The sequence below is a fragment of the Tiliqua scincoides genome, chromosome 1 (assembly GCF_035046505.1).
Source record: "Tiliqua scincoides isolate rTilSci1 chromosome 1, rTilSci1.hap2, whole genome shotgun sequence".
NCBI lineage: Eukaryota > Metazoa > Chordata > Lepidosauria > Squamata > Scincidae > Tiliqua > Tiliqua scincoides.
The window spans coordinates 189853761-189875618 of NC_089821.1; the positions used below are offsets into that span (position 1 = coordinate 189853761).

The 21858-nt window shown below is 43.3% G+C and overlaps 1 protein-coding gene across 4 annotated transcripts in view; it reads right to left on the bottom strand.

Annotated features, from left to right (window-relative positions):
- USP45 (ubiquitin specific peptidase 45) overlaps positions 1 to 21858 on the bottom strand; it is a 78761-nt gene that overhangs the window by 34189 nt on the left and 22714 nt on the right. For 3 of the 4 annotated variants that reach the window (XR_010793645.1, XM_066612909.1, XM_066612925.1), the window contains exons 6-9: positions 15877 to 16028; positions 14322 to 14417; positions 10844 to 10974; positions 4151 to 4238 (exon numbers count right to left, since the gene is read on the bottom strand). Coding sequence is in view for 2 of the 4 variants with exons in the window: in XM_066612909.1 (XP_066469006.1) it covers positions 4151 to 4238; positions 10844 to 10974; positions 14322 to 14417; positions 15877 to 16028 (467 nt within the window). In the remaining 2 variants the exon portion in view is untranslated. Of the gene's footprint in view, positions 1 to 4150; positions 4239 to 10843; positions 10975 to 14321; positions 14418 to 15876; positions 16029 to 21858 lie in introns of those variants that run through there. The other variant, XM_066612917.1, reaches the window with a different exon arrangement.

Below are 21858 nucleotides of genomic sequence, written 5' to 3' on the forward strand. Positions count from 1 at the left end.
TATTTCATCCAGAATTTTATTAAACCTGCATTTTTAACTATTTCGGAAACGATTTTGTATTTTTAACTATTTTGCTCCATCCCATGGAGGATGGAGGGCAAATGGGAAATAAGTAAAAATTATTTTACTTACCCCTGTGTAAGCCCTGGGAAGGTCTATGGGTCTCCTTGGACATATGCCACCTCTTTTGGTGGTGTGTGTCCAAGGAGAGAAAAGGGGCAGGGAGTTTTAAAATGAAGAGGATAAGATCCGGCATGCACCACTGCTGTCGGATCCACCCCTCCTGCCTCCTTCCCACCCTGGCTCTCCTCTTTCCTTACCCAGTCATGCCCCAATCCCCCCACTCCGTCCCCATCCCCACCACAGCCTGCCCCCACCACTGACTTACCAGCACCAGGGGCTCCAGATGCTGCTGGCTATGCTGCTGTGGCCTATTTCCCATTTGTGACAGCAGCCCAGTCACATGGTATATAGTGTCATATTTTGTCATGCTGTAGGTTGGGCTACCAGAACACTAGTTCCAGCACAGCCCGATCATGGGATTGGGCTGTTAGTCTTAGAAATAGGAATTTTTATAAACTCAGTTCTCTGATATACTAATGAAATTTGTTGGTGTCCCTATTTGAACAGTTAGGAAAAAAATACAATTGTATTCAACACTAGAGGCGTTTGAAAACCGTGTTATTTATTTTACTCAGCCCACTGGATTCAGTAAGACTTAAGATGTAATTCTATCTTACTCACCAGAAACAAACACCTCTATTCATAACAGAAATGTTTATAAGAGGACCTGCTCCACTCATATGTCAGGAACATGGAAATACTGTGATGATATGCATTTGAAAATACTAAACAACTAGTGTACATTGACAGACTAAGTGGTAGTTTCTACTTCACAAGTATGTGACCTGGGCAGTTTGTATTAACCCTCAATGCCCCAAGCCCCTCTTTGTTCATCTTAAATCCAACAATATACTAATCAATAGATAACTCAGCAAGTTGGATACCATAAATGGGTTTGAGGCCATAAGCTACTCCCTTTTTGTTGGGATTAGTGCACTGAACCATTTATTTAGGTCAAAGAAAGACCTAGTCTTTAAAGGGTTTGGGTGCGGCTAACAATGGCATCAGACATTAATCAATTAGCAGCAGGGTTCAAATACTTCAAGCCCTGGTGTGAAGCATCTCCAGTGCATAGTGCCGGAAACAGCAGACACTGTGGAATTCTGACCACGGTATTGACTGTTTCCATGTTCTTTAAAGGTTCACTTATATGCATTAATGTAATTTAGAAGGATGCAAATACACCCACCCATCTACCCACAGAGGATAGCAAAAAGAAAAGCATCCATGTTTATAAATGGTATATCAATATGAGAGAAAAAAACTGATGGACTTTAGGACTGTACTTCACAGTACAGAATGTACAATTAAGCAGTAATATATCATCCTTTGATTCATCAAATGCTTCAATAAACTTCAGTTCTAAAATATTGACATTGGAAAAGATCAGAGGTGACTAAAAAACGTAAATATGAAGATTCCTAGTTTCAAGTTATGAAAGAAATTAGTCAGTTCCATCAGGAAAAAAAAATGTCTGACAAGGTAAAAATGACTTGTTAATTACACATTTTATCCAAACAGTTATCCAAACTTTGCACTCAGAGCAAATACATTTAAGAGAAGCATGGAAATGGAGAGGTTAGTGGCTGCAATCATTTTTAAAGATTCTGGTGGCAGACACATTGCTGTAGGCTTCCTCCAATAAAAAAACTACATGGTCGTGACACTCCCTAACAATAGCCCAGTTAACAGCTGTGGAGTTCCCATGACAGACAATGTGACTCGTGTTTGTTTCAGACTGGCACAACTGTCACTGCTCACAAGATTGACCAGATCCACAGATCTGACATTCTCAGTTTGTCACACCGTCTATAGACCCGAAAAGGGGGAGGGGAGAACTCAACAGCTTTTACTAGTAATGCCCCATGCTGTGAAGCCTGAGGTGATAAAGTTGCTGTCCATAGTACTGTACCATTAGGACAAAACATGGGTTTAATTGTAGTCAATGGTGGGATCAACCTTTGCTTCCCCAGAGATGGAAACAGGATGTGGGGAGGGGAAAGGACCACTCAGTATGTTCTCTTTTTCCAGTTTATTAAGACCAGAATGCAGAATTGCAGGCTTGTAATAAAACAATGAATATTAAAGGAGAATTGTGAAAGCTGACTTTGATTAATTCATCACACCATGGCAACTAAAGACTACAAAGGTGATCAAGCATTTCAGTCAATTGGTGTTAATTTTAACAGCGTGTGTATGATGTAAAATTCCCCATGCAACAAAGTCCTAAAATGGGTAAACACACACACAATACCAATTCTTCTATTCTACTGAAATTTTACTTTGAAAACAAGCAATACATCTGAAATGTGCACACAGAAACCACGGGATTTCAGTATTTAACCTATACCTTTATAAGAAAAAAAAAAAGTAATACAGGTACTTCCTAAAAAACTCTGAAGTGCTTTTCAACCAAATCATAAGTAACCATGCTAATGTCTTTGTCAGGAATGACTACTAAGGGGTCTTGAAAGAAAGGGAAACATGTTATGCAACAGCACACATGTTACACGGTTAACAAGACTGCACAAGTCCCATATCATTTGTGCATTTACCAGCTCCACAAGAAGATGACCCAATCATGGCACTTCTTGCTCCTCAGTCTCCACAGCTGGTTTTATAATGAATCCTATTCACAGATCTCCCATATCACATCTAGTTTGGTGCTCAGTCCCCGCACAGCAAGAGGCACAGCCAGGAGCATTGCTTTGTAGCGCATCTACTCATACTGCAGTCATCACCTAATTAACCTCAGGCCATGTGAAAAGGAAGGCAGTAGATGCTTCCTTCCCTACAGGGAATCAAATGAGCAAGGAGATGTCCCTTCCTACTGCCACTATTCAACTGCCACTTTAGTCCTCTTTTTTTCTCAAATTACACCAGACGGTTAACATAACATGATGCTCACATGCATTTCCTATGAGCCACAAAGTGCCATGTTCAAAGTTCAGCTCAGGTACAAACTTGCTCCACAGCCTTAGGTAAGACATTTACTCATTTACAATCTCAGCACTCTGTCTATAGTATGGGAACAATAATATTCCCTATTATACCAGGTTATAAGTCAGGGTTGCTGTGATGAGTAATAGTTACAATGGTTAAATAAGTAGGATGTCCAAAATCCCTGTAACCAAAAAGAAGACACAAGGACAAATCTGTCCTCTAAATTTTTATCTTTAACTTAGGGCCCAATCTTATCCAACTTTCCAGTGCTGATGCTGTTGTGCCAACAGGGTGTGGAATGCATCCTGAACTGGGGAGGGGGAGACAAGGGAACATTTGTTCCCTTACCTTAAGGCTGCATTGCAGCTGTATTGGCACTGGAAAGGACTGGGCCCTTACAGAGGTCGAATCTAGAGCTGTTTCATGCATTACATGTTTTAGATGAATACATAAGATGTTTATGTGTACATCTAAACATTTAGTGTGAATGCAAAACACACATATATTGTACAAGTACACTTGTTAGCAATATGGAATTGGCTGTGGCTCTCTGTCAAGTGTATATAGGAAAAACCAAGGTTTGCTGCAGAATAGAGTGTGAAATGGCCTCAGGATTGATTTAAGACCATTGTCTTTCTCTTAAGTGTGACTACAATAAGGCATCAGAATGCTCTTTTCATAAACTTTCAAAAGACAACCTGTTGGAGTTAGTGCAACTCCGTCTGCTTTCCAGAGGGGGCAGGATGCTGTCCAGAAGGGTCAAGCTATGACCCAGTGACTCTGACCTTTCTACCTGTTCTCTCTGTGATCCTTGTGGGGTGTGGCCCTAACCCTTTATCCTTCCCTTCTCCTCTGAGCACTTCCTCTTGTCCTCTGACCACCGACCTGTTAAGATGTGCACACCAGGGCTCTGATGCCCAGGCCATCTCGAGCACAAGGCATGCAGGGTGAGGCAGCTCTAGGGCCTTGCTAGCTCTAAGTGTTAGCTTAATATTAAACATAAAAGAATATAAAGTATACAGGAAAAATTAAAGCCTATTGAGTTTTTCAAATAATGTTTGCTAGTAATATACACATGCCTCACCTTTGTCTCTTCTATTCTCATTGCATCTAGCAAGTAGTGGAGGACTTCTTGGCTGTCCTGCTGTTGAAATCCCTTAAAGCGAGGAGCCCTGAAAAGGGGGGAAATGGGTTAATATTTGGGAGAAGAATGTTCAGGTCAAATAATAGCATTGTTTGCCTTGTCTGTAATATAATGCATATGCCGCTTGTACTAAGCAAATCTGTCAAAACTATGGGCAAAAAAGAGAAGTCACACCAAGGAACATAAATGTGAAGGAGTGGGACAATGCAGACAGCATTGATTTGGTTTTCAAAAATCTGGAAAACAGCTGAGCAGCAGCAAAATCTAACCCACACTCCAGACAGATAGGACCACCTGAGACAGGAAGGTTTTAAGCTCTGAAGTCTCCAGTTTCCACCTTTCTGAGTCCAACCCTCTTTGAACCATGAAGGTGACCAGAATGTTTTAGAAAATGGAGGTTATATAAGGCTACTAAGATTGATGAGTTAATAAATTTGAGCAAGTCATTTTCTAGTCAAGATATTCAGAATACATTTGCTATTGTGAAATCCTACTACAGGTGTCTCACAGGATGTGTCCACTTTCCAGCCGTAAGCAAACACACAGTCACAAAGTGGAACGAATTGTAGTTTTATTTTAATGCAAAAGGCCAAGTCCACTCACCTTGGACAGCAGCCCCCAAAACAGATTGGGCAGTTACTTATATATTTCAAGTACACACACTAGTGGCTTACAGTGGAAAGTCATGCATCGGAAACTGTTTGGCTGCCCAGGGTTAGGGCTTTTCCCACATAAGCTTGTGACCCTCTTTCAGAGGGCTAAAACCACTCATATGTTGAGTCCACCTGCAAACCCTACTAACTTTAACTCGGCAACAACATCAAGTAATAAAGAGTGCATTTTGACGAGTCTTGACTAAGCAAGGTATGTACTATAGCTAGCCAGCCCTTGACCCTTCCATATCACTACGACCCTACTGACACTTTTGCAAGTGGTGCTCCTCTCCCTCTTCACCTCAACACAGGGTCTTTAATAAAGGCTTTTGCTGGTATTGTTGTGAATCTTCTTAGATTGTGAGCCATTTTGGAACAGGAAGCCATTTAGTTATTTGATTTTCTATGTAAACTATTTTCTGAACTTTTTGTTGAAAAGTAGTACAGTATATAAATGCTATTAATAATTATATTATATTACATGGGTCCTCTATATCTGCAGATTCAGGACTCGTGAGTTTCACCCACTCCTGGTTCCAAACCCGTGGTGGAGAACCTCAAAGACACAACTGGACCCGCATTCCAGTTGTATCCAGGAGGCTTTCTGAGAGGCAGCATACTGCCTCTATGGGTCTCAGAAAGGCCATTGGAAGTACTGGAAGGGCACTTTTTTTTTTTGGTCAAAAAAGGGTTTTTGCAAAAACCGTTAAGTGCCCTTCTGATGCTTCCAGGGGCCTTTCTGAGGCATGTAAAAGCCGCACACAGCCTCTCTAGGTCTCACAACAGCTCCAAGCACGACAGGAACAAAGTTCTGGTCATATTCAGAGGCCCCATTGGTTCGCATCCTTAATTGTCTGTTGGTTTTGGTATCCATGGGGAGTCTGGGAACAGTTCCCCCATGAACACCTAGGTCAGACCTGCACTAGTGTAAATACAGATGCCGAGGTATTTGCAGCTGTAGAAGGGTCCATAACGTATTTGAATTTATTTGAAAAGCTGGAAGTTTGAGTTTGGCTACAATGAAAAAGACTGTAACTCACACTGCAGAATAGCACAGTTGCCCCTGAATAGCTGGACTGCAATCACATCTGAAGCTAAAAATGCAAGTTGCTTGTAAAAACCAGTCATAACTTCTTTGCACAGGAAGAAGAGTGGGGCATATACATAACTGTAGGCCACTCTTCTTACAGGACAGAGTATAATTGACAGAACAGAGCTTAGGGAGAAATTTAATAAAACCTGAATACTAGTGGATAGAACAGATTTCCTGCTTGGCTCAGTCCCTTCTCTTAAGAAATTTAAAGCAAAAGGGTCCAATTTTTATTTGTAGCCTAAGGAAGCATGTTCTGAGCAGTCAGAGCAACACAGAAGATTTCAATGTATGTCAGTGACATGTCCTGCATAACAGTAATTCCATTTGCCATTTGCTCAGAAAAGGCGTTTTCAGACAAGGCAGATGGCAAAAAGGTGCCCCAGCTCAGAGGTTATACATTTACACAAGACTGTGAATGCAAGAGCAAAAAAATAAATGAGGGCGCTGGATGAGGGGGAAAGGGTTAAAACAAGGAATAGTCCTGAAAATTCTGGAGACCAAAATGGTTTAAAAATGATGCAGCACAAACACTTCTCAAAAGGACCAATGTCATGCATCAATGCCAAACACGTCCCTCTTTCCCAGTTCACTGCTTGTTAGGCAATGTGGAAATTATTGCCAATAGTGCGCCTGATGGCAGCATGATTCATGAAATGGACTGTTGAGGCAATACCTCTCATAGCGGGTTGCATCCTAGGACATCTTGCTTGTGAAAGGGAGCAATTGTGCCTGGTTATCGTGCCAGGTTCTTGTGCACATAAATCTGAAAAATCTGATGGCTTTACACTTGCACAACCTGTTGTACAAGAAGTCACAGTCAAAATTGTTGGTAGTGTGTTGTGTGATTTCTTCCCCTGCACAATTGTACGAAGAACAATGCAAAATGCCACCTTTTTTCCACATGCTCTCCTTGGGTTACAACCCATTGTCTAGTAGAGCTGTGGAAAAAAAATGAAACTCTAGGGATTCACCTCACTGCTGGACTCAGGACAGACATGTCAGCAGTCAACCTGCACCTTAAGCCCAGCATCAACGAAAAGGGAAAGGCAGCAGAACAGAAGCACATCACATCTATCTATTCTTCTGTTTTTATTTGATAATCTTATATATTATATTTTATAATGTTCACACCCAAGCATGATGGAATAATTCATTGTATCAGCCTGTCTGTACATTCGAACTGTCTCTCTGTCTCACACGGTACAGTCCTTCCACATGTTCTACTAGCTCAGAATTCACATTGAAAACAGTACTTGAAGGTTTCCACTCCCATCAATATTGCCACCCATATTAAAAGTTTGGACATCATGTACAAGGTATCAAGGCCTTTTCTAGCCTAGCCTGCACCACAGTGTGTAAGATTACCAAATGGGGCAAGATTTAAAACACTTTAAGCAGTACTTGCATTGAATTTAGACATAATACAGGCCCACAAGGTAGCTGTATCATTTAATCTCTTGCAGGTTCCGAGAGTCTGTCACATAAAAACTTAAGAGATGGTCCAATCCTAAGGGGCCCACTGTGTTGTATTTCAGCGGTGCAGCATGCTTTATAGCAGTTGCAAAATGCAACCCACCATTCTACAGAGACAGGCCACCGCTGCAAACAGCCAGCAGCAGCAGTCAGGCAACAGTGGCTTCCCTGGAGCACCCAGCACCAGCAAGGCAGTGGCAGAGAGCAGCAAGGGGACAGAGAGGGAGTGGGAGGACTGGGAATGCTTCTAGGCAAAGAGGGCGGAGGAACCAGAGGGTGTAAGGGGTTGATCTGGCAGCAATGGTGCCCATCGGAATTTATCCCCTCCTTTTAAAATTTTCCCACCAACATACAGCACCAAAATAATTGGTGTTCGAGGAGACCCATTGGCAATTGGGCAGCCTACCTGGATGTAAGTGCAATATGTTTCCACTTACCTCCTGCAGGCTGTTCAATTCCCCTCCCCCCCCCCCCCCCCCCCCGCATATGATACAGCAGAAGCCTTTTTGGCATGGCTGTGTTGGAGCTGGTGACGGGGGGATTGGGTTGTCAGTATTTTATTTCTTTAGTACTTTTCAAAATATTTTTATGAAATACGTAGTTGCCACATGCTATAAAGTTACAAATGAAACACTACTTAACCTCTGAAATGCAAAATAGCTGTTTGAAAAAAATACTGTGAAGAGAGCTGAATGATGAGCAACATCAGAGTTAACCAATTGTTTAACGGTCTTATTAACAACAGATATTAAATAGACAGTGTCTATTAGCACACAAAATTCCACTTCATTTGTCAAACTCCAGTTCAATACAGAAACATTCTCTGGGAGAAAGGAAAATAATTTTACAGAAATCCTTTGGTAATTAGGAAGAAAAAGTTGGGAAGCAAGAGAGATAGAAGCCATAATCCATATTGATATGTTCAGATTTGACAACTAAAAGATGTGCATTCTTGTCTCCTTGAAAATATGCTTCAAGCAAGATCCTTGGCGAAAGTGGAGGCCTCTAAGATGCTTGGTTAAACTGACCGCTCACAGATGTGCTGACATATGGAAGCCAGTACCAATGCGCTACAACCTGTTGTACAGTGTCAGCAGTATAAATGACAGAACGGGTTGAACTCCTGTTAATGGCCATAAATGGTGAAGGACAACTGTGACAGCTATGTCACAGTGACACAAGCCCATCATTTGAATATCTGACGTGGTGCAAAATGCTTTGAATACCACCACCACTTTTAACTAATCAATTGTTGTAAATTTTAACCTAAGTACAATTTATTTAGGTGATTTTGGCTTGTTTTATAATTTGCTGCATAATTCTCTCAATCTATCACAATGCAAATATTCTAGATGATCTCAGTTGCACAATTTAGGCTTTAAGTTTACACATATTTTCCTGGGGTCAAGCCCCACTGAATACAATGGGGCTTACTTCTAACAAGGCATACATAGGATTTCACTGCCAAACTACCGCAATCCAATAAATCATTACATTTTTCAAACTGTATCACCCTGATACAACTAAAGAGATTGATACTCAGAAGTAGGCTTCCATGAACATATTACATGCTGAATTCAGAACTATAATGAATTATTATATACATACATACATATGCGCATCCAACAGAAAATACAGACAAGCACACAGATTGCTTTTAATAGTATGTACATTCAGAATATAGATGGAAATACACTTCCCAATGAATACAAAGCAAAACAGTTAAACCAGTGGTTCCCTAACGTTTTAGAGATCCTAGAGGCTGCTGCCTGATTTATAAATGCCAAGGCTTATGGCTATAATTGTGATTGGGCAGCAGTGCTCCCCCCAAGTAGTAGTTTTTGTAACCCTTGGTGCACATAGCCTATTCTGCCCTGTCAGTTTCATGAACTACCAAAAACTGGGTCACAATTCATTGGTGGGTCCCAGACCCACAGCATAGGAATCACTGAGTTAGACAGTACCTGCACTCAGATGTGAATCAAACTCATTCCTGAGCTAGCAAGGGTTTTGTGCATGAAAGTCAATTTCTGTATAGGGATCTCTGTATTGAATCATGGTGACTGGCTTTGGGGGCAGCCTCTGCAGCACCCACCAGCCCTCCCCTTAACACCTGAGCACAGCTGCTCTAAGTTTCCAATGAGAGAGAAAGTGGGTTCAAAAAACACACACCTGTGGTATGCATGCAATCTTGCGAAAGAACATTAATGTTTATTAAAGTTTAGTTTAGTAATGCTTAGTACATAAAGCGATGCAATCTTATCCAAGATTGGGCTGTCAGCCATTTATGAAAGGGAAACAGAGTCATAAAAAACATTATAATATTTTGGGAGAGCTACCGTAAGAGGCATCCTGTCCATTGGCAGGCCTTCCTGGAAGCTCCAGAGCAGGTAAATTAGGGGGGGGGGGAAACATGTATCTAAGGTTGTTATATAAACTTTTCTGGGAATATGACCAATTGAACACAGTAGGACTTACTTCCGAGTACACATGCACAGGATATTCAGAAATTAACAACACCATGTTTAGTGAGGCTTACCTCCCAGTGTGTGTACTTAGATATCTAGAGCCAAATATAGTTAATAGTTATGTTTATCTGGATGAACATTCCATGATCAACTAGAAAAAGGAATCAAGGCCAGAGGATATCCTCTTTTCCCCCCTATATGCGTTGCCTATTCTCCTCCTAGGAATTGCAATTTTTTCTAAGATCCAAAATGATGGATGCACAAACACATCTGATCATAATTATCAGTATCATCACACTGCTGGTTACAAAAGAATCTCTTACTCAGCACATGAATGTACCAGGATAAAAACTTCCCTGCATTTTTCTGAACATTTCAAGCAAAAGAAAAGCCCCACTTTCCTATCTTAAAAAATCTACTCAACCACAAGACGTACTGCAATAATACCTGGCTTCACAATTTCCTCCACTGATAAAGTTGCTCAGCCATAACAAATAAAGGAATTATTTATGTCCTCTTAGTACATAAAGCTATGCAAGCCGCTAAGTCTCTAGATAAGTCAAAAGTCTGCATCCCTGATATTCAGAATAGTGGAAAACAAACAGAAGGGCCCTGTAGCTATGCACACAATCTGTCTTAGCAAAACGTCTGACAGCTGCAACACTAACAAAATTAACAGTGGATGAATTAGTACCAGACGCTAAACAGTTGCTATGGAAAGAATAATTGATTTCTTTCTTTTTCCTTGTTAATCTAACTATTAAGGAATAAAAATTAATATCAGAATACTTGTCTTGTAATTCTGTTTTAAACAATACATCGTGATGCATTTAGATGAATATAAAAATAGGTTTTGCTAGAATGGCTTATATTCCATACTACAGTCTATACTTAGTGTGTAGACACCAGCCATATGAAACATGCAACTAAGAGGTGGGTACCCTACTTTTGGCAGAGCTGATTGAAAAGAACTTTTGGCGAAAGAGGGCCTTTCCCAGCTTCTTTCATGCTATGAAGGAACAGGAACATAGCTGAAGTCAGTGACCCAGGACTGGAAAGATTCACAACCAGAGGATCCTTTAGGGTGAAAAGAAATATTAAAAGCAGAGATTTCAGAAGCATTACAATCATGCGCTCTTAATTCAAACATTTAAATAAAATAACTAATGCAATTTCAAATATAAAAAAATGAAATCCTTCAATTTAGACCTCTCAGGACTCTTTTCGTTCCACGCGCAAAGAAAAATAATGAGTACGTTTCAGTCTTAAAACAGAAGAAAGGTTGCATATAAGCAAAATACTATTTGAAGATAGTTTTTAAAAGGATACATGTTGAAAGAATGAACTAAAGAGCAAAGAAATATTTATCATACTCTGCAATGGAAGAGAATAAGGAAAGGAATGGAATAAATGAAAACCATAAAATTTTCATTAAAAAGCAGCAGTTGTGTGGCTTTTAATTCTGCTTTTTTCCTAGGATTATAATTTATTTACACTTTGCAGATAAAATTGATCGTATTCGTCGCGACTTGGATGCCACATTGACAATGTCTGTTGATGTCCCCTTGGCAACTGCTTGTCCAGTATTGTGGGATTCTTTTCAGCTTGTGCAGCCTGAGGATGTGGACAGACTCCTTTGGAGTGTGAGGCCGTCTGCCTGCCTGCTTGACCCTTGCCCAGCTTGGCTGATTAGAGCGGCCCGGGGGGGACTGGCTGAGTGGACGGGGAGGGTGGTCAACTCTTCTTTGATGGAGGGGACATTGCCGCTCGCCTTGAAGCAGGCAGTGGTTCGCCCCCTCCTGAAGAAGCCCTCCCTGGATTCCACTGTGTTGAATAACTATCGGCCAGTCTCCAACATCCCGTTTCTGGGCAAGGTAATTGAGCGGGTAGTGGCGTCCCAACTCCAGAGGGTCTTGGATGAAGCGGATTATCTGGATCCTTTTCAATCTGGTTTCAGACCGGGCTTTGGGACGGAAACTGCCTTGGTCGCCTTGGTGGATGACCTACGCCGGGGACTGGACAGGGGGAGTGCGTCCCTGTTGGTCCTGCTGGACCTCTCGGCGGCTTTTGATACCATCGACCATGGTATCCTTCTGGGCCGATTGGCCGAGTTGGGAGTTGGAGGCACTGTTTTGCGGTGGTTTCGCTCCTACTTGGAGGGTCGGTCCCAGATGGTGGTGCTGGGGGATGCCTGTTCGACACCCTGGCCCTTGAGGTGCGGGGTGCCGCAGGGTTCAATTCTGTCCCCCATGCTATTTAATATCTACATGAAACCGCTGGGAGAGGTCATCCGGGGGTTTGGAGTGAGGTGTCATCAATATGCTGATGACACCCAGCTCTATCTCTCCTTTCCTCCAGACTCCAAGGTGGCGGTTGAGGGCCTGGAGCGCTGTCTGGAAGCAGTGAGGATCTGGATGGGGGCTAACAAGCTGAAATTAAATCCGGATAAGACAGAGGCTCTCCTGGTTCGGAAATCCTCGATGCAGGTGCTGGATTATCGACTTGCTCTGAATGGGGTTGCACTCCCTCTGAAGGAGCAGGTTCGCAGCTTGGGGGTCCTCCTGGATTCGCAGCTGCTCCTGGATTCCCAGGTGGCGGCTGTGGCTAGGGGGGCCTTTGCTCAGCTTCGGCTGGTGCGCCAGCTGCGACCGTACTTGGATCGTGCAGACCTGGCCACGGTGATCCATGCCACGGTGACATCGAGGTTAGATTACTGTAACGCGCTCTATGTGGGGCTGCCCCTGAAGACGGTTCGGAAACTACAATTAGTACAGAATGCGGCGGCCCGTGTGGTCACCGGAGCCAGGCGGTTTGACTCTGTCAGCCCGCTTCTCCGGGGGCTGCATTGGCTGCCCATTCGTTTCCGGGCCCAATTCAAGGTGCTGGTTTTGACCTTTAAAGCCCTATACTGCTCTGGGCCAGGATATCTTAGAGACCACCTACTCCCGTACAATCCGGCTCGCCATCTCAGGTCATCAGAGAAGGCCTTTTTGCAAGTGCCGCCACCCAAGGAGGTCCGGGGGGTGGCTGCAAGAAATAGGGCCTTCTCGGTAGTGGCACCAACATTATGGAACTCCCTTCCCCTTGACTTGAGAATGGCTCCCTCTCTTGAGAGCTTTCGGCGAGGCCTGAAAACACTGTTGTTTAAACAAGCCTTCTGATTTCTGGCCTTCTTAACTTTTTATACATCTTTTAGTTTTACAGGCTTGATTCCTCGGTGATCTGCTCTTTTACTCTTTTAATCTGACTACTGTTTTTATGGCCCTGTAGTGTGTTTTTAAATGTTTTTATCTGTTTGTATTAATGTTTTTTTAAATTCTATTGTTTTTAATATGTTGTTAGCCGCCCTGGGTCCCGTTAGGGAGAAGGGCGGGATAAAAATAAAGTTTTATTATTATTATTATTAGCACTCAAGGGAGTAAGGCAGCCCAGTCCTAAGCAACCTGGCATGCAGGGCTGCCACAGCACTGAAAACGGCTGCTGAAGTATCTTAAGCGCACTAGGTGGCCACAGGCAGCTCTGAGGTCTTACAAACATGCTTGCGACAGTGCTCACTGGCGGTGAGCCAGCATGCACTGTTAGGATTGGGCTCTGAGAACAATACACTGAAAGATAAACGCTTCTGTTTACCAGATAAAAAGTCTGCTTTCTCTTTAAATCCAGTTGCCCTTACAAACAATCATATACACCACTTTGAGCCACTCTAAGTTCTTACAGGGGTGGGGGGGTAGAGGGGAAGGCTGACCTGCACGACCTTCTGCGCGACCCACAACTTTGAAAGTGAAAGCTGAGTCATCGCACCTTGCCTCTGCTAAAGCAGAAGTGGCACGAGATCACTCCACTTTCACTTCTGAAGCGGCAGGGAGCCCTGCAGAAGGTAGCGCAGGGCTCCCTGCAGCCCTGGGAGGCTGCAGGAGCCTCTGGTAAGTACAGCCAAGCCCCTGCAGCCCCCCTGAGCGGCACAATCCTGGGGATTGCACTGCTGCCTCCTCCCTGCCTCCAGGCTGCCCCCGCACCTTAAGGTGAAAGTGGCCAGGGTCCCCAGGCTGGGGTGTCACAACGCCCCAGTTTGAAAAGCCCTGCTACACACTGTCCTAGGATAAGCCCCACTGATTATGGGTATTACTTCTGAGTAGACATGCTTAGGCTTGCACTGTAATTGTTTCTTCAGCAATAGTACATCATGCTTGTTTTAGTATAAAGTGTCAAACAGCACCAATATCCTTTTGACCAGCAATTTTGGAGAAGTATGGTTACAAATTGAAGTATGTTCAAATTCTCTGCACATAGAGAAAAAATAAATAGCAAAAGAACATATTCAGCCAAAGTCAGATACTTTTTCATCAGTATCCAGTTGATGCCCTACTCAAAGATGCTTTCTTTGAATATTTCACACAAAGTTGCAAGTCTCACTAAATGCTTACCAGCTGAAATTCTGGACTCTGACCAATTTTTAGCTTTGTCCACTTTTCTTTCATTTCGCACATTAACTCGTTTAACATGTGTGTCTGTGCCAAATTCTAAAAGAAAAAAAAATGATTGAGGATTGCTTACTGGCCAATAATAAAGCATTTTTATTGCAAGTGGTAGAACTGCAGAATCCTCATTAGTGACCCACTAAAAGGCAGAATTCTTGTTAGTGATAGTAACTCTGGCCACAATCCAGAATGCTCATTTAGAAATGCAAGAAGATGTGTGCAAGCCCAGGAAGACTTTAGACTTTTTCTTTTAACATGCAGCAGTCCCTGACACATCAAACTATTTTTGAAACTCAGTTAAGTTTTAAAAATTGCCAAAGCTGGCATACCATTACCAAACAGTTGAAATTCAAATTAGGCACATAATTAGTTTAGTTACAACTTAGTCTAGATTAAGAAAGAAAGAGGGCAAGAATTTTTGGTTTATTTGTTTCATGTTTATATGAGAGGAACAACGTGCTATGTACATTACACAACTGTATTTTCTAATTCACAGCTGTATAGCTATTGTCCAATGGACGTGAACAATTCAGAAGAAAAGAGCAAGTGCATTTGTAACAAATGTCACCTGGGATCATTAAAAAAAAAGCACTAGCTATTGTTTATTTCTGGTATTCATTTGCAAACTGCAAAGGTATACAATCCAAAATGCTGATGTTGCATAGTTAAAATCTCAACTCGCAATACTGTGGCTTTCACAGAATACAGGATGGCATCCAGCTCCTGTACTTGTACACGCTCAAGGACATCCCGTTTATTTCAGCTGAAATTGCTTTCTCATAACACAGTTGGAACTTGATCACATTTGATCACTACTGGAAGATTTAATATTCAAAACCCTCTTCTGGAACAAGCTCCACCGGTAAGGTTTTGATATACTCTTAAATTCTGTAAAATATTTAGAAGGCAAAAACTTCAAAATATTGATAAAAGGATATCACAATGGAGGTGCTCTGCAGCCAATGGTGTAGGGCAGGGCTCTCCAACCCCCAGCCCAGGGGCCAGATGCGGCCCACGGAGCGCCTCTATCCGGCCCGCGGCCAGCCTCTGATCCCCTGAGAGCCTCTGGCCCAGTTGACCAAACACAACCAGAATCATGCTTGTGGGGTGGGGAAATGGGGGTCCATTTAAGTGTGTGCACTTTATTTCTTGGGATGTGTTGGTGCTAGGAGAAATCCTGGACATTTCAGCCCGTTCATTCATTCATTTCAGTCATTCGTCTAAGTTCCATCTCTAATGTATTTATTTAAATTGTATATTTAATTTTTTTTCCGGTCCTCTACACCATGCCAGATATTCAATGTGGCCCTTTGGCCGAAAAGTTTAGAGACCCCTGGTGTAGAGGAAGGAGAACAGGGTGAGAAATATGCACAACTGTCAAATTTTTTTTTAATCTGCTTGTTTCTGCACCTGGGACAAGAATCAAGCAGCCGAACCATTGTATTCCTTTATTTTGTCATGGTTATGTTTGGGAGTAGGGAGATACTTTTTTTATCCTTACCTGCATTACAGCGTTAAAGAAGCATGTATTCCCTAAATTGTTAATTCCTTTAACTGGAACTGATGCCCAGCTGGAGACAATTCCTTTTCCCTTCAATAGGTCACTTGCTTCATTTTTTTCTTCATGCAGCCATATAATTTTAGATGATGCACCTGTTATTTAAAAAAGAAGAATCATAAACTGGGGTTAAAAGATTACTGCACACTTAAAAACCTAATACAAAGGAGCAAGAAGTAGTGAAAATTACCCAGAAAATTACCCACAATCATCAGATTTACAAGTTCTCTCAAGCATGCTATTTTACAAGTTGTTAAGCAGTCAAAATAATGGGATGAGGATTCTCACATTTGGGGCCCATTCCAACACAACTTTCCAGCACTAATATAGCTGTGCCAACAGGGCATGCATCACAACCTGTGGGGAGGGGGGCAGTCACAAAGGCCTCCTCAAAGTAAAGGAATATTAGTTCCTTTATCTTGGGCCTGCATTGCAGCTGCATCATTGCTGGAAAGTTGGCTAGGATTGGGCCCTCAGTCTAGCAAACTTTTAAGTCAATAGTCCTCCTGGATTCATAACAGTCACTGGATGCTCAGGCAGCATTTGTGGCCAGGGAGGCTTCTGCCCAGCTTTCCAGCCCATCTTCAGAGGCAGCCCCACGTAGAGCACATTTCAGTAATCTAATCTGGATTAGATTGTATCTGGTTATGATGGTCCATGCCCTAGCACAGAGGTTCTCAAACTGGGGCATCACAATACTCCAGCTTGAGGGGCTCTGCTCTTTTAAAGGTCAGGGATGGGGGAATGCAGCAACGTCATCCCTAGGATTGTACTGCTGTCAGAGACTTCATTATACTTAGTGGCAGCGGCAGCAGCCTCCCAGGGGTATGGGAAGCTCCATGGATGCCTCTGCAGGGCTCACCAAACCTCAGAGAATCTAAAAATAAAGATCGCAAACCACTTCTGGTTTCACGATCACAAACCAGAAGAAGTTTCTTAGATTTTCTTAGGCTTGGGGAGCCCCGTGGAGGCTTCCACGGAGCTTCCCATAGCCCGGGAGGCTGCTGCCACTGCCAGTAACTAAAACGAAGCCCCTATCACCCCAATTACAAGTCACAGTACAAGTCATTGTACTTTTGTACTACATTGTACTACAGATTACAAGTCATAGTAGGTATGTGCAAGCTCTTGGTTTTAGAGGCAGGCTGCCACTGATTGCCAGATGCAGGGGAGGGCACCAGGATGCAGGTTGTGTCTGTTGTCTTGTGTGCTCCCTGGGGCATTTGGTGAGCCACTGTGAGATACAGGTAGCTGGACTAGATGGGCCTTTGGCCTGATCCAGCAGGGCTCTTATGTTTTTATGATGCTGGGGATCCCATCACTGCATTCCCCCTTCCCCTACAAATACTTACTGTGGCTTCCAAACTCCCAGAGAGTTTGGGAACAGCTACCCTAGTGACATCTCATTTAAATTACTGCATTCAACTTTCATGGTTCAGATAAAGACTTGGTCCGGTACTTGTTGGACAGGAGAAATGAGTGCCGCTCATCAAATGTAGCAAAATATATATTTAAGGCACTGTTGAGGCGTAAATTCCTCTGTATTTCTTTGTCTGATCAATGATTGGTAGCTACCTTGAACGTTTTAATTTTGTTTTCTTGTTGGATTGTTTATGCCAATAAAGGTGGAATGAATGAATTACTGTATTGCACATTTGGTGGGACTATCCTGGAAAATGGTTTGGAAGCTGCAGGTAGTGCAGAATGCAGTGGCCCGGTGAGTCACTGGGGCTCAGCAGGATAAGCCTGCCATGGCATTGCTCCGACGGCTACACTGGCTGCCCATTTCATTCCAAGCCCCACTCAAGGTGTTGGTGATGACCTTTAAAGCTCTATGCAACATCAGTCCAAGATACATCTAGGACTGCTTTCTCCCATATAATCCTGCATGCCCCTGTCCAGTCCAAATATTCCAATTCCCTTCTAATGACCACTTTTTGGCTAATTAACACCCTCCTTTTCCAAGAGCAACAGCTGTGGTGTGCAAAAAAATGAACAGAACTCCTTATCAGTTGAGCAATTAACAAGAATTTATTGCTACAAACACATACACTCCCTACAAGTCCTCTTGTCCAGAGGGTTTCCCACCCCAAAACTCCACTTAACTCAGTGGGTAAAGGTCTGAAGCCTCCAGTTCAAGTCCAGTTCAGTCTCCAAAGCACAATCCAGTCTTCCCAGTCCAGTCTTCTGCAGCAGAGTCTCTCCTCTCCAGCAGTGTCCTCGCCAGCAGAGTGTCTCCTTCAGCAGGGTCCTGGCAGTCCCCTCTTCTGTGTCCTCCAGCAGAGTCCTGGCAGTCCCCTTCTCCTGTAGGTCTGGGTCAGGTAGCCCTCTTGGTCTGGTAGCATCTCCCTCTGGATCAGGGTAGCTTTGCTCCTTCTGAAGCTGCCTTTTATACTTGTATGTCCCATCAAATCCAAATTAGGCTCAGATGAGCCATCTCTTTAGTCCATGTCCATTCAAATCCCATCAAGGTCAAATGAAGCTCAGGTGTCCATCAGAGTCTCCATTGGCCTTGATTGATTACAGCTGTGGAGCCAGCCCTGCCCTTCCCTGAGCTGTCAACCAGCTGTCAAAACATGGAATTGCTGTCAACACCACATCATGAACATGATGATCTTCTGATCTTCCATTACAGCCCCCTCTGATCATCAGAAAGGGCCCTGCTTAGGATACACCGACATCTGAAACCAAGGAGGTGGCGGATAAGTGCATGGCCTTTTCTGCTGTGACACCACATTTGTGGAATCAGTTAACAGAATACTTTGAGGAGAGCCCTCTCTCGATATGGTTTCCCGAGGGATCTAAAAACTTATTTCGCCTGGAGGAAGGAGAAACCTCCTAGGGACTCTTGTTTTTTATGATTGTATTTTTATTTCTAATTGTACAGTGCCTTGAACGTAGGCAAGGTGGTATATGAATTTCTTAAATAAATAGTGCATATGATGTGTGTGTCACATATGGTGATATATACATGATATTCCTACTCTATTCTACATGGAAATTATGACCAGAATACAAAGAACTGAAAGTTGTACAATGATAAACTGCTAATGCCATTTCAAAAGTAGTTTGTATTATGACATGAGGTCAGCTGTTCAAAGAAAAAAGATCAACAGAAATTCCACTCAGGTTGAATAAGCTTAAGCAGCTCTTTGGTCCGTTTGTAATAAGAACATAAGAAGAACCCAGCTGTATCAGGATAAGGACCCATCTAATCCAGCTCCCTGTATCTCATAGTGGCCCACCAGTTGCTTCAGAGAGCATTCAAGTCAATAAGACACCTGTATCCTGCAGGGATGTGCCTGAGTCACTGTCTCCGCTCCTTGACTTGACTCACTGGCCTGAGCCTTTTTTAGAGTCATTTTGACGCGAGTCAGAGTCTTATGAGAAAACGTCAGGTGCAGCTCTGCAGAAAACATGGAGATGGGGGGGGGTGCCGAAGTTCTCATTTAACACTGCCCTGTTGCTCCCATTCCATCTGCAGTCAGTGATATATTAAAGCACTTCAACTACCATTTGCATTTCATTTAAGTAACAAAAGCTCTGTTATTCGAGTGAGTGCAGCAGTGCAGAAAAATGATCAGCTCCTTATGAACCTCAGAGATGACCATCACAACTCTCGATTCCGTCTTCAAGAGCACCGAGCAGCATGCCACAGACAGACCAACAAGGAAGGTGCCCAAGCTCAGCAAGGTGGTAGGCAACAGACAGTGTGATGGGACAGAAACAGTAGGTGGGAGAGAGGATTGCCCACAGCAACTGGGAAGCTTACGACCCAATCATTTGCAGCTCTACTCAGAAGTCCCATTGCAATCAATGGGAATTTCTTCCTACTCTTCTATTGCTAGGAAACATTCCTCCCAGGTCTGTCTGCCTCTTCTGCCCCTACCTGAGCTTATCCAGCCACTAGTTCCTATTACAAGAACCCTCTTCCCCCTCCACTGGGCTCCTCCTTCTCCATAAAAATCAGGCCATCCATCCGTTGTCCAATGGATCATCCATTCCTTCCTAGATGGACAAGAGAGCCTGCTCCCTTCCCCATGTCCTAGCTGCCCCCACCTTCTTCTGGTTCCTCCCCCCAGGCTAGTTAAGACTTCCTCCTCTCCTCAGCTCCCTAGCCCCTGTCTCCTGGAACCAAACTACCCCCCTCCTATCACATTTGCTGCTCACGCCAGTCTGAATACATGCTTCCAGATCACCCCACAATGCCTTTCATGCACATGGAAGTAGTGAAAAAAAAATAGTAAACAAGCACACACAGACACAAAACTGAGTCATAGGGAAAAAAATTGAGTCCTTGTTACTTGAGTCATGACTCTTTTCCGAGTCACTGCCACAACTGCCACTCAGGGTCCGAGCCAATGTCATTTGTGTCAATACAGTTGGCATCCTTCAGTCTCGGAAGACTATGGTATCGTGCTCTGAATAGTGGTTCCGGAACAGTGTCCTCTCCAGTGTGCGAAGCCTGGGTAAGGTAGATATGGAGGATAGACTGTTACTCATGCAGCAAATCCCCCCTCTCCACGTCGCTGAAATGGTCCAATGGAAAGGCAGAAGCCAGTACAGTTGGTTCCAACGGTGTCGCAGGAGTTGCCAGAACGTGACTGTGTTCAGCCACGAACTGCCTCAGGGACTCCGGCTCCGGATTTTGCCTCGAGGTTGACTCCTGAAGCGTTTTCCATAACTGGATGTAGCCACAATGCAGTGGAGGTTTGGGATCAGAGTTTTCCTTCTCTCAGATGAGTTGCCTTCCCAGGCTAACAAGTCCATCTACCCGGTGGCTGTTTAGTCGCCTCTTATGACAAGTACAGCCAAACTGAGGACCTATTCTTATCCCCAGTCCCCAGGGGAAGTCAATTTGCATCCCCATTTGCCCCTCATTTGCGTCAATGATGTGTAGGAAATGTGTGTTTTTGCAACTCGAGTTGAGATATCAGGACTCGAGTGCCCGTTTGTGCTTTCCTGTTGCCACTCCCTTGCCTCTGACATTCAGAGATAGGCTACCTGTAAAACCCAGAGGCTCCTGTTCTAACTTCCCCATCAGTCAATTTTAGTAGATGCCCCCTGGTTCTGGTGTTGTGGAGAAGGAAAAGAACTTCCTTCTATGTACCCCATGCATAATTTTACATGTCTCAATCATGATATAGGAACATTGTTCTGTGTGGTTTATGAGTACTTCACACTGACTAAACATTTTCAAGCTTTCTCTGTTATCATGACAGTTAGAGCACTTCGAGATGTTAGTAGACATTATGATTGGTTGGGGGGGGGGGGTTGGTTAGAAAAATCCAAAGAGTGAACCAGGCACATACACACAGGCTGATTTTTGTGTCTTGAGATATTTCAGGTTCTTCTCTAAAGTACATGGCATCATGAACTGCACACACGGATCCAATTTTCAAGAAGAGTATGGCAGCTGGCATCTGTGGCCTCAAGGATTATTGGCTGCCTATATAAATGTCCACTGCTCTGAAGGGCAAAAGCAGACCACATGTTGTGCTGCATTCAAGGTAGAAAAATCTATTATCCAGCAAACGGTGCTTAATTTCAGCTACCATCACAATGGCATGAGTTTTTTTAAAAATCTGTTTCTATATGGTGATTTTTTTTACCGTGCAAGAAAGGACTAGCATAGACTGAAGTTACTGTTTTACTAAGTCAGACACTTTTTCCTGCTGCTCCTGTGATTCAAGGTTAATAATCACGAGTTTCCAATCTTTTTAACTATGTGGATCCATATCTGTATCTTTCATAAAAACGGAATGTGTGGTTCAGATAAGAATTAAGAACACTTTTCATTTTCTGTAATAAACTTGATTATTCTGTGTTTTCTTAATGTTTCCAAGAGCCACACAATAACCTTCCCCTCCCCACCCTGCAAATGACTATTATGCTATGTAGGACAGGCTACATGCCCTGAGGGAC